The following is a 13,543-nucleotide window of genomic DNA, read 5'->3' on the forward strand; positions in this document are numbered from 1 at the left end:
ACATTTATGCAGTACATATTATTCCTCAAGGAATTTGCGCATATATATGGATAGCTGTATGTTTAATACAAACCATAAGCATTTCATAATCAGTATGCATAGTATAGCATAGACAGATTCCAATGAAACAATGCTGGGAATAAAATACCCAAGTACCCTATTGATTTACAAATTTTATGCTGTAAAAAAAATCAAAGCAATAAGTAGTATAAAACAGATGAGAAGAGAGAAGTAAATGTCCAGTCATCAAACTGTGTCTACATGAAAGAATTTATTAAGAACACAGAACAACCAGGTCTTGCATGGCTGGGCCTGCTGCACAAAAGAAAGTATGACAAATCAGTGTCATTAAGCCTATTAATGTACAAAGCAGTGCTTGTGTGACAAACCTGTTTCCCTTAAAAATGACAGGGAATGTGTCTTGAACCTAATGTCTTGTACAAGTATCCCTCTTTCAAAGGAACATGTTATAAAACTTCAAGATAGGACTTCCATATAGCAAGACTGGCAGATGTCAAAGAATGAATTATTTTATTCACAGCATCTCTCTACCTAGCTGTTTCATCTTTTTCTATTGTTTCTGTCGTTATAACTTCACACAACAGTATGTTTTTGTACTACAACTGAGTATTTCTGAAATCATGATTACTACTGTAAAGAAAACTCCTACTAGAATATGTAAGATTCAGAAAAGTCTTGGGGATTTTGCTATTATATCCTAATGGCATATTAAAAAGTTCTGAGAATAAAGAGCATAATGAAAGAAATCCTATAAAGTCACATATGTAATGATATAGCTAATTAACAGAGAAAAGTTTTTTTGTTTTGTTAATTAAAATCTATAATAATTTTGTCATGTCATTATTCAGATTTCTTATGCCTATTTCTTATGTTAATTTATTTTATGCTTTCAAGTGACCATTTAAATTAACTTTAATGAGTTACAAAACTGGCAAAAGAATATATAGCACTCAATTTTCTGGGAGATGTATGAATTAAAATTAAAATTGCTATTCAGTTAAGAATCTTGCCTGAAATATAGTTCTCTGCTAAAAAATAACTTAATAATTTTACTTATGGTCATAATTAACTTTTCTCAGAGAAAATAATACTTGAGTTATTACTAATTTTGCAGTCAGGAAGTATTTTGACAATAACTAGCAGCTGTTTGTGGACAAAACCAGTATGACTGACTTTAATCTGACTTAAAATCAGTATGCCAGAAATAAAGGATTATAGTACATTTACACATGACTAAAGACGACTCATTTTGGGCAGCCACATATATTTGCACAGGGAGGAAAATATATCAAAACTGAGATGGGGATTACAGCTATCATGGAAATCATTATTACTATCACTAGGCAAATCTTTAACTAGTGATCTACAGAGGTACTGCTTAAAAGCCAATGATATGCCAAAGTTTTTGGTTCCTTCTATTTCATTCTTTATCTCTTTTCTACCCTAACTAAATAGCACTCTACTCAGTGATTCCTGATACATTCCTTGAAATATCTGAATTAATATGATGTGACGCTCAAAATGTGTTGTGTTAAAAAAAAGCAGAGGAATACCATAAAAATACCACCATACTGAATGTGAAGATAAAGAACCAAAAGTAAACTTCAGCTTAATTATCTTTTCTTATATGCAGCAAGTATTTTATTATTTTGTCTCTTACCTTCAATGAATATTTCAGCTGATGTGCTATCTGAACCAAAAGAATTTGAAGCCAGACAAGTATAGCGCCCAGTGTCGTCTTCAAAAGCTTCTACAATAATTAGTGAATGAAGTCCTCCACTTTCAGAATGGATCTGAATGTCAGGGGAATTCTGGAGTTCTTTTCCTTCACAGAACCATCTGCAGCCCACACACATTTAGAAAGACAAAGAAAAGAATATAAAGGATTGGTTCAGGCTCGTTGCACACAAGAAGACATTACACTCTGCTGCAAAAATCTAAATTGCTACTGAAATCAACACATAGTGCTTTGAAAATATTTTACAAAGAAATAATTTGCTAGGATAAACTTTGTTTAAAATACATTTCTGAATACTAAGAAAATTGTACACAACACACCTATATTTTAAAACTATCTCCTGTCCTCGTTTTGGTAAATGAGTTTTTCCTGCATAACTTGTGTGTTGTCTTGTTTTGACTGCAGTCTAATCCATTTTGATATAATTTATCACTCCTATCTACCTAAACCCCACACAAAATATCTGAACTTGTAATCAGTAGCACAGGTTCTAGCTGGAGACCTGTCACTAGTGGTGTCCCCCAAGGGTCAATATTTGGCCTAGTATTATTCATCAATGGCTTGGCTGGATGAGAAGTGTCTCCTCAACAAGCTCACACATGACATAAAGCTGGGAGGGGTAGCTGATACCCCAGATAGCTCTGCAGCTCTTCAGAGGGACCATGGTAGGCTGGAGAGATGGGCAGAGAGGAACCAACCAAAACTCAACAAAGGCAAATGCAGCATCCCACACCTGGGGAGGAAAAATCACGCACCAGTATAGGCTGGAGGCTGGTGGACACCAAGCTGTCAAGCAGTGTCCTTGTGGCCAAGAGGCCAATGGTGTCCTGGGGAGCATTAGGAAGAACATTCAGCCAGGTCAAGGGTGGTGATCTTGCACTTCTACTCAGCCCTGGTGAGTCCTGACATAGAGTGCTGTGTCCAGTTCTGGGTTCTTCAGGACAAGAGAGACATGGAGCTTCTGGAGCTCATGTTGAGAGGGCAACAAAGAAAATTAAGAGACTGGAACATCTCTAATATAAGAATAGGAGATGGGCCTATTCACCCTTGACAAGAGACAAAACTGGGATGGGACCTCATGAATGTATATAAGTATCTGAAGGGAGGGTATCAAAAGTATGGATCCAGGTTCTGCTCAATGGTGTCAAAAACTAGGACAAGAGAAAACAGGCAACTGATTCACAGAAAGTTCCACCACAATATTAGGAAGAACTTCTTTACTGTGCAGGTGACTGAGCACCAGAAGAGATTGCAGAGAGAGGGTGTGGAGTCTCCCACACTGGAGATACTCAAGAACTGTCCTGTGCCATGTGTTCTGCTTGAGCAAGGAGGCTGGGACAGATGACCCACTTGTGGTCCCTTCCAACCTGACTGATTCTGGGATTTTTGTCCATCTTGCCCATTTTGTCAACAAAATCCCATGGCACAGGTTCCATATTGGTAAGCTTTAAATAGGTTTACTCTTAAGTAGGTTTACTCTTGTTCTTGATCAAGAACATAAACTGGTTTCCTAGGCCTGTATTTTTATGCATGTAAATAATATATATTCCACTACCAAAAAGGTATGTCCCAACAAAAGTGCTGGATTTAGGTACAGACAAAACAGACACATATCTAGGGTGACTTATAATTAGGTAAAAGCACAGCATAATTTTGTTTATATCAGGTCAATCAAGCATTTGCCAGTATAAACTACTCCATGTTCTCAGCCCATACTGCTACCACGAAAGCACCTGCTCCCACCTTTATTCTGTTTGATGCCCTCATACCAGGTTATTATGCTTTTATTAATCTCTATCTCTGGCAGCCCAGGAAGTATGAGAAGTCAGTAATTCTTGGTTTATAGTGTCTGCTGTGCATTTTTGCAGGGAGCAGAGGCAGATTGAAGAGTCATTAAAGGAAAATCACTCATAAGCAACCATTCTTCTGTTCTCAAAATGTCCCCATATCCTGAAAACAAATTTTGCCAAGCCTTGCCAGGGCTGTTATTTCCATTCCAGTCCAGCAAACCCACTCTGGTCTTTACCACTCTTTCTTACCTTCTTGCTCTAACAAGACTAAAGACAAAATGAGCAATTCTTGACAGCAAGCTTCAAAAGGGAACTTCCAACTTCCCCCCAAACTTTTAATTTTCTACTCTAGTATGGGTTTTTTAAATAAACAAATATAATCTCAGAAATGTATGGATAGTCAATGAAAAGTAAAAGGTGACCAAATTTTTAAATATAATTCTTAAATGCTTAAAATTTGCCACAAAAATTTGGTATTTATCCTTTAATTTGTGCATGGTGATGAGAGAATTTTTGCAGTTATATTCCAGTAATACTTCACAATTAAAATATTTCCCTGTAACAGATGACTTCCCATTACCCCCAAAAATCAAAATAACCCCAAGGAATTCCTGCCTATTCAGGAAAAGCATGTAACACTACAGGATGACAGATACTATAAAATAACAATCAGTGAGGAGTCCTTAAAATTGAACTGCCTCACTTTTATTGTTCTTCTTAATTACAAACTTCATGCAATTAACATAAATAAAAAATGATTTAAAACATCCTCCTGAAAATATTGCACTGTAAAACTTGAAATGTCATGGTTATTTCAGAATGTTGAGTTAAGAAACCTACCAGGTTTACACATAACACAATTCCCCTTAATAACATCATAATTGTGGGCAAGCTCTCTGTGTTTATGAACAATAGATGTTTTATTCCTGAAGGCAAAACCCTCAGTTTATGGTGGCATTAAAGGTATATGCAATTGTCTTCAGGAATTAAAATACAAGTTCCTTTTCTGTCTTCTGTTGCCTAGATAGTGCACAGAGAAAGTATCATTTTTTCGAAAGAACTAACAAACTTCCATTTGTTTACTCAGCAGACTCCTTTGGCCTACTTTTACAACTATTTGCCTTGGAGACAAATCTATTCTGTCAGCTCTACTGCCAAAATTAACATTTCTTTTCCCCCTTTTCCCCTCCTTTCCTTTTGTCACAAGCCGTCCCTTCTACCAGTGTGAAGACCTTTGCTACTATTTCTGATTATTAGACCTTCAGAGTCCTAACCTCTGTGTAGTTTTTCCTAAGCTACATTTTAAACAATGTGCACAAGAGAGAAGTTAATTCAATTTCTAGACAATCACAGACAAGAGCCTGTAATATGAGGACCTACATAACCATTTGTTCTATTTTTCTTTCCTCTCCAGAAACATCCTGCAAAGGAAAACCTCTCCTCCAAGCCTAATTATTTTCTCAGACAGATCCCGTTTTAGTTTCATGCAAGCTGTATGGCTTTCTATTGTTTCCTAAATTCTATGTTCACAAAATGGTTAAGAAATTGTCATAAGCATGACAACCTAAACAAAAAAAATAAAAATCAATTTATATATTTTTGTCAGATAATATTTAATAAGTAAACTGTTTTCTTAGGAGGACAAGTTCTGCATTGTCCCTTGATTTGTGCATACACACGGTCAGTCTCAAGCAGTGGGAGCTATTCCTCAGCACTAGCTGGGATTAAGACTTGTATCATATCAGTGTCATATTGAAAACGAGTCCTGACCTGCTTCATCAGACACTGTCTGCCCCAGAGGAAAGCACATAAGTAAGCAATTCAATACCAGATTACCTCAGCTATCATTAAGGCAATGTTTGATGCATGGGAAACACACCTGGTGTGGGACTCAACTGTTTATTGTGGAAAGAAGAATTCACCTTCACAATTGGCAAGAGTGCAGGTATTTGAAATTATGAACACTGGAAGAGGCTTAATTGTACTCTCTTTCCTTTTCTAATTGTATTTTTTTTCCTGTCTACATGTTGATAAAAGAGGAGGATTACTTGTCATTAATTTCTTTTGGTGATTACATCAAAATTAGGTGAATAAGAAAAGACTCAATTTAAATACTTGTTCAGCAATAACTTGCCAGTTGCCAGTTCAGTTCAAGAGGGTTTGTGAATTCAAAAAAGGGTCATCAAATAAAAAGAAATGAATAATTTTCTTCCCAAATACAGACTCAATTCCACTTTTTCATCTTTTATATATATATATATATATATATATATATATATATATATATATATATATATATATATATATTTGTGCAGTCAGCTTTACTGCATTACAATCAGAATAATCATAGAAGAGAATTTTCTGCTCTTAAGGACTAAAAAAGATTCAAAGATAAATCTTTGAAGCATTCCCTCTTACTGTGAAGGGATTACTAAAGCAAGCAACAAATCACTATCAAAGAGAAACTGAGCCAAAAAAAAACAGGACTCATGGCTAGACACAGAAGAATAACCACAAAGCAAGTCTTACAAGAAAATTCCAGTTTTATGCTAACTAGGGCAGCATTAACTCATGTCCAGTCTACTCCAGCCTACTGATCCTCTTGGGGATAAGAGGATTATTTTCTAGCCCTGAGAAGACAACAATACTTCTGGCGAGTTAAAAAACCCAAACCAAATGCAACCTGAAAGAAAATAACACAGAGGAGAAAACACATGGCAGATGCTTTGAGAAAAAGAAAATTCTCTATATAGAAACCATTGTTTTAAAAAGATACCTTTTTCATAACTTCTGAATACCAAGTGTAAAAATATCAACCCATTTCCCTATCCCTTTGTTGCAGGTTTTCAGTATGGCATTAAGTGTGCAAATAGAAACAAAACAGGCAGAAACACCAACAAAATGGCTTGCAGATATGAGTGCACATCAGTCCCCAGAACAAGTCTTTCAGCTTGCACTGTGGGTGCATTCCTGCTGGCCATGCTACAGTTAATGCAAATTTGTAGAGAACTGTCCCCTTGAAAAAGAATGGAAGCTACTGTAAAATATCAGATAATGATGACCAATTAAAAAAAAAAAAAGGAACTCTTTATATAACCGAAATAAATTTTATTAGTCATTCTCTATCTTGACAAATTTCAAATTACACTGAATTTTTCTGCTCTTTCACACTTTCTTCTTCATCCTCTTTCCACCATTTCTCTTCTTGTGTGCATTTCCACTCTTTGCTTTGCTTTTCTTCAACCATGCTTAGTTTATACCTACATTATATCTCCTGTATATTAAAGTAATAACAATTAGATATTTAATGCAAGCAGTGAAACAACCACTAGACTGGAAAGTCAACAGACAAGGAAGAGGTATTTTGGCAGCAGGGGAACAATGATTAGGTACTCATTTTTCATACTTCAAATCCTCTTTGCTTTTCCACTGGCTACATTGCAGCAAAACCAGAACAGCAAACAAAGAAGGACAGTCAGATGCCAGGTAAGCAGCAGTTCGTGCACACTGACATCAAGCAGCAAGCCACACAATGTGCCTTTCTATTCACTCATCTTTTCTTTCTGCCCTCACAATCCTCCATGCATGGAAATACATAGGAGCACGTGTGTCTGGGATTTTAATGACCCTGAAAAAAATATAAACAGAGTTGAACAGTACACTGACTAAGTAAGCACAAGGGTCTTAAGAAAAACAGTTCAAGGTTCTCTCTAATGCATAATCCTGCTGGAACTTACGTTTTTTGAGAGTCACTGAGGAATAGAGAGGTTTTCCTCTCTGCACACTCTTAAAGTTAATTTAAAATGGCAGCTGAAGTGAAACTTAAAGATATAGCCTTAGGGAGAAATTATAATAGGGAACTCTGACCACTACAGAAAGTGCAGAGAGATAAGTTGTAAATTAAAAAGTAATCTTATCCTTAGTGGTGTTAAGTATGTCCAGCATGAAAAGTCAAAGTGAAATACTCTGACATTCCTGTTCTGGCAGAGTCAGCATTTCCATCACAATAATGTGTAACTCCCATTTTGCTTTTCTCCATTGAAACTAAGCAGTTCAACACTTCCAGACTATAAAACATTACTACCTAAAGAACTTGACCTGATTTTTAAAAGAAATCAGCTTTTTCTTAAAAGATTTAGCATACACTGCAGGAATCAAATTATTCAGATGCTTATGATTCGCTAGACACTGCCCACTTTTTGTGCAATAGATATTAATTATTTGTATATGTAATTCATAAAGGAGTTACCAATAACAACATACATACTTTAAACATTTATACACAGTAAGAATTTCTGAATATAAATGCTGGTGCTTTGGCTGAACCTTCAGTTAAAGCAATTAAAAAAATGTCACTGAAAACCTTAGAAACCAATTTTAAAATAGAAAGTGTGTTACACTATAAGCAGTGTACATTAATTTAACTGATTCTTCAGATGTTGCACAGTGTTCTTCCAGCTCTCACAAATTTCATTGAGGACTCCACATCCAGCTGAGTAAAGCGCACTATTAGGTACTTGGACACCAAAACTGCCCTCCTAGAGTGCCAAAAAAATGGCAAGAGAATACCAAAATAATTGTATCTTCAAGACATGTATCAACACTTCAGTCTGCCATTTCTTACAGGCTAACTCTGTTTCCTCTGAAGAAGCTCTGCATCATGTTTTGTGCAAGGATGCAAAGTGGAGGGGTACAGAAGTAACAGATGAGACCCGCTGAGCCATGGGCAATGAAGCTTCCAAGAACAGTGAACAATGGTCTCTGTCACTGACTGCAATATGCAGTAACTCCAAAGATTGCTTTTTTACTTTATTCCTGCCATTAGGAAAATTTCTTCCCTACATTCTTGTGTAGGTTTTCTAAGCCTCTTTCAGTTCACCTTATTATTGAACAAGGATTCTACTCTGTTTCAGATGGGGAAATAATCTGAATAATCTCAAATTAGCTTGAGATTTTGATAGCTTTAGACAAGGTGCTCAGAGTTATAGCCTGTAACTCATATCATTCTCTCTGGGTACTGCAATGTTCCGCAGCCTTACATAGATGCATACAGCTAATTATAAAAGAAACACAGCACTGTCAGACTTGATTAAAAAGTAATTTTATGTCTTAAAATCACAGAATCAGCCTAGAAATTCTTGTTTTCTCAATATTGTATCTTGTCATTGACCTTGCAACTAGTGGCCTCACTTTGTAGCTTTTAAGTATAGAAGTTTTAAAGAAAATATTTTTGATGGAAGCTTTTAGTTATCTGAATGATAGAGATATTTGCACAAGAAAACATAAAATCAGTGCTAGAAAGTACGAAAATTGAACACAAAATTGAGTAAAGCAAAGATTTATGACTGTACAACTTTCCATATACCAAACCTTTTAGAAAACATTACTTTTTAGATTAAGTGAATTTTAAATTATTTGCTCATCAGTTACTACTGTTTATTTTGCATTTCTCTGGCAGTGGTATAATGAATGCTGCTGATTTCAACTGTGCTACTGCTAAACTATTCTGAGACACTATAAGAATTTTTGATACAAAATGTATTTTTCTGAAGTTGATGAATGTACTGAAATTCACTCCTATAATTTGCAACTGAGGCAACTACCTCTTGTTTCATCAGATCCTTCTGTTTTATCTCAGCATCCTACTATATTTTTAAAGGAGCATCATAGTCAAAACTACTGTGAGAATTATAATAGGAACTAAAATACAAATTGGTATTTTTTATTAATTACTTTTTAAATAATGCTTGCAACTGTATTTAGATTCATACTTAGTTTTTGGGGTTTTTTGGGAGTTTAGAGGTAGTTGCCTTGGTGTGAGAGAAACACAAACAGTAATTCAAATTAAAAAACTGACCTTTCTTTTTACATTAATCATAATTTGATTATGTACTATAAAAATTAAAGAAAATAATGAGTCCATAAAACAAACACATTCTAATTTAGTAAAATTTTATCACTATAAATTGCATGTCTGTGTTAATCCTGCAGTTTTGTAAAAGTTGTAAGGTATGTATGCTGTGACACAACAATGAAATACCTGTCTATAAAGGGAAAAGTGATGAGATTTAATGAATAAAACTGAATAACACATCATTCCTATAATGCAGAAGTTTAATGCTAATCTTTTCTGTACATAACCAGAGATACTATATCATGTAGAAAAGAGGTACCCACTGTATGACTTACATGCAATCCAAATGTATTGATTTCTGATTAATATCCATTTCTGTAATAACAAGCTGTGCAGGTTAAAGTAATTTTCACTACCTTCTATTCATTCCTTGCTGGAGTAACCTTTTATAAAACTGGATATGCTCACTATTTTTTTAGAACTCTGATTATAAGGAAGATACATAAAAACAACAAAGAGTATCTAGCAGCTTTGTTGTTGATCTGGCTTCAAAGTCTCATAGGTACAATTATGCCATGCAGCAAAGAAAGCAGGGAAGTGACTTGTTGTTGGCTGCACTGTGGGGTTGGTGCAATGATATTTCGCAAATGTATCAATGGTATCCAAATGAGATACCACATTTCAGGTAATCCTGTTTCATCATGCAGATCAAAGATATTTCTGCAGCTGTTTTTATTCAATAAGAACAGCAAGAACAGCAGGGAGATCCTATTTCTTTAACTGGCCAAAAAGCAGTCAATATTAAAGGGAAATTTTACCTCTCTAATCAGAATGAACAAATATCTCTTAAAGAAGTTTACTGTAAAACAGTATTGTTTATGTTATATGCAACCTTCTAAAATAACAGAATGCTGAAATGCATGGTGAATAACTTATTTTCCATTTTGAAGTCCAAAGCTTAAACTCTCCCTCCCATTCTGTTTTGATCTATCTTTACCCTTTGCCACAAAATATTTATCCTTTTTTTCCATATCTTTCTCCATTAACAAAACACAAAGTACTTATTATTCTTAATCTTAACTATATGTTTTCTGAAGACAAAAGCATTGTTCAGGTGTAGGTGTAACCCGCAGAATTTACATTTTCAGAAACCTTTCACAGAACTTTCTTTTCTCTCTTTGGCCACCATCCTGTGCTATAAGAGTGTCACTTTCAGAAGCTGCAATTTAACTGACAAATATATGGAGGTAGATAATTCATATTCTTCTATATTTTTGCAATCGTCAGGTCAAGAAAGAGGAAAAATTCTATGCAATTCAATAACTATTTATGTCTTATGAACTGCAAACCACCTTTCCTACAACAGGCATGTTGACTATTTGTGCCACCTAAGCTATGTATTCAAAAATAATTAATTTCATCTAGTAACTTCTATAATTAGTGAGTTTGGATATTTGCATAAATTTAAAAGCTACGTGACCATGTTCATGCATGTGAAAAAAGCATGAATTAAAAATCCAGGAATAAATTATGTGCAATTAAAGATATGATCCTTTCAACGCTTCTATTTGTAGGACATTTTCAAGGGCTGTTGGACTCATTAGATAACTGCAGGCTAATTTAGTGAGATTCTTTACATTAGTTTTCTTCAGAATATTCAGAAAAGTTATTGCATTACAAGTCATTTACAATATTTAATGTATCAGTTTCCGTACATCATCTCTTCTTGGACAACTTATTCTCGCTTCATTTTCTGGAGCACTATTTTGTATCTGACATCTAAATGTTTATAGAAGAATATTTTATATAATCTATTTGACTAAACCTGAGTTCTTGTCACATGTATGCACACTATCACCACTTCCAACTCGGGCATACATTTGGGATAAATCTAAAAAGGGGTTTTGGGAGCCAATGCAGTCTGGGCAACATAGCTAGAGCCTCTTTGTGAGTGCCTAAGCAATAACTCTGTGTCTTCCAGGCCAGCTACACTGAAGAAGGATAAATCAGAATAACCAAAGAGAAAACTGCTATTCTCCTGAAAATTCAGAATATGCACTTTCTGGCACAGCTGAAAAGTCAAAAGAACTCTTTGCTTCACTCCAATTACAATTCTGTATTTCAGTAATGGATGTCATCACTCAACAACTTGGATGGCTGTGCTTGACAATATTTAATTTCTTTCAAGCTCCCATTACATGTTGAAACGGAAATAAATTTCCTTCAGAACAAAGCCAATATTGTGTCACAACAAAATATTTTCAACTTCAGGTGGCTAAATTCTCTTCCCTTCACTGGAATTTGTTCTCCTCAGCTATAAGGCCCCAACATTTAATTATAAAAGCCTGCAAATATCACATGAAAAAGGATATTGCATTGAAAATACCTCCAATTTGCAATAACTCAACAGTTTTATTTTATATATATATATATCCGTAATCTACAGTAGAGTATATTTTTTTCAATATTATTAAATACAAGACATGGCAAAATAATTTAATAGTTGCAAATTTTCACTTGTTCTTAATCCCAAATGATAACATTTACTTTTGGAAAGGGGCTGTTTGCTTCATAAATATAGTTGTAAATGTATCTGTAGTCTCTCTGGGTTTCATTGGTTTCAGAAAAAAAAATATCACAAACTAAGACCTATGGATTCTAAGGAGGTACAATCTGGTCTACAATTTCCAAAATTAATTAAAATAGATTGAAAAGGAAAATTCTTTGGTCTTCTAACATCTCTACAAATGCAATTCTCTATTATGGCTCAGTAAAAACAAAAAAGCAAATGAGCAGATACAGAAAGATGCAGAAGAGAAATGCTCCCATGCTCGTTTTATGATACCTGTATTTCAGAAGTCTTTACACTGAAGTTGGTAGGTGATATGAGTAGGAAGTGACAGAAATAATTAAGCAGAGTAAAAGATCAACTTACATTAATTTATAACCTTAACATTCCATGTAACTTTTTCACTTTGTATTTTTAGGTTTCATATTTCACGGCAAGTTTTTTTCCTTCTGAAATATCTTCTACATTTTGATCTCCACTGCAATAGCTTATCTCCAATGCCAAAAAACTTGGAAGCTGTTTCCATGTGTCAGAGCACAAAGACAGAACAGTTTATAAATATGATGAATGAGCAAGTACAGTCATAAAAAAATTGATAATAGCTGGCTCTGCAGTTCTGTGCTTAATATTACTGTAGATGTTTTCATTAATTTTTTAATGTTCTTCAGGTTTAAATGATTACCAGGCAAAGCCATTCATTTAACACCCTTTGAGAGTTTTATGTTTTCAGAATATACTATGAAACATGTTACACAGAAGAATTCAGCACTGAACAGAAGAAAACCCCCAGTACCTGAAACACGCACTTATTGCATTCAACTAGCTACTACACAGGAACTCCTATAGTTTTAGGGCATGAAAAGCCAGACACTGAGCAATAATTTCTTTCCTTCTGACAGGTAATTAAATTGACTGGTTTTGTACAACTTCCTTCTGGGGCCTGGAACATCTCACCCTGAAGTCAAAGTGTGGTAGACATTATCTGCATTTCAGATTGTTCCACTAATTCATTTGTCAGTGAGTAAAGCAGACCCCTTCTTCTTGTGTCTGTAGCTGTGCCAGCAAAAAAAATTTGATTGATCTGCTGTTTTGTTTAATGCAATTATCATCTCCTCTCCGAAAAATCAGAATGTTAGATTTCCAAAGTAGAGATGCTGCTCTGTATTTTTCACCCTGTAGCTAAAGGATTTTACTCTGCATGGAATACACAGATACAAATCTTCTCTCCAAAATGGACTTGAAAGTTAATTCAGGAAATTTTACCTGGCTTATGTCCCATGAAGCATCATCAAATATCTGTTTAAACAAAGTTACAGAAAGATATTCCAAACATATTAAAAATTGTCCTCAAATGCATCCAGCCCTGTACTGAGAGTACAGTAGTGGTGCATAAAGCATATGAGAACAGAGTTAAAGTTTAGTGCTTCAGTGTCTAATACATGTGGTATTAGACACAATGCCTGGTTCCATTCAGATTGTTCTTGGTTCAGAGCATGCTGAAGGAGCCTACTAGAGCAGCATAGACCTCCCTCATTTTATTCCACCATTTCCTCCCCCAAACATTTTTCCCA

At 34.9% G+C, this 13,543-nt stretch overlaps 1 protein-coding gene across 8 annotated transcripts in view; it reads right to left on the reverse strand.

Moving 5' to 3' along the window:
* The window catches only part of PALLD (palladin, cytoskeletal associated protein), a 186,092-nt gene that overhangs the window by 121,822 nt on the left and 50,727 nt on the right, over nucleotides 1-13,543 (reverse strand). For all 8 annotated transcript variants that reach the window (XM_085577987.1, XM_085577990.1, XM_085577989.1 and 5 more), the window contains one exon: nucleotides 1,682-1,860. In XM_085577987.1, coding sequence (XP_085434113.1) covers nucleotides 1,682-1,860 — 179 coding nt within the window. The remainder of the gene's footprint in view (nucleotides 1-1,681; nucleotides 1,861-13,543) is intronic.

The sequence above is a fragment of the Lonchura striata genome, chromosome 4 (genome assembly GCF_050655825.1).
Source record: "Lonchura striata isolate lonStrDom1 chromosome 4, ASM5065582v1, whole genome shotgun sequence".
Lineage (NCBI taxonomy): Eukaryota > Metazoa > Chordata > Aves > Passeriformes > Estrildidae > Lonchura > Lonchura striata.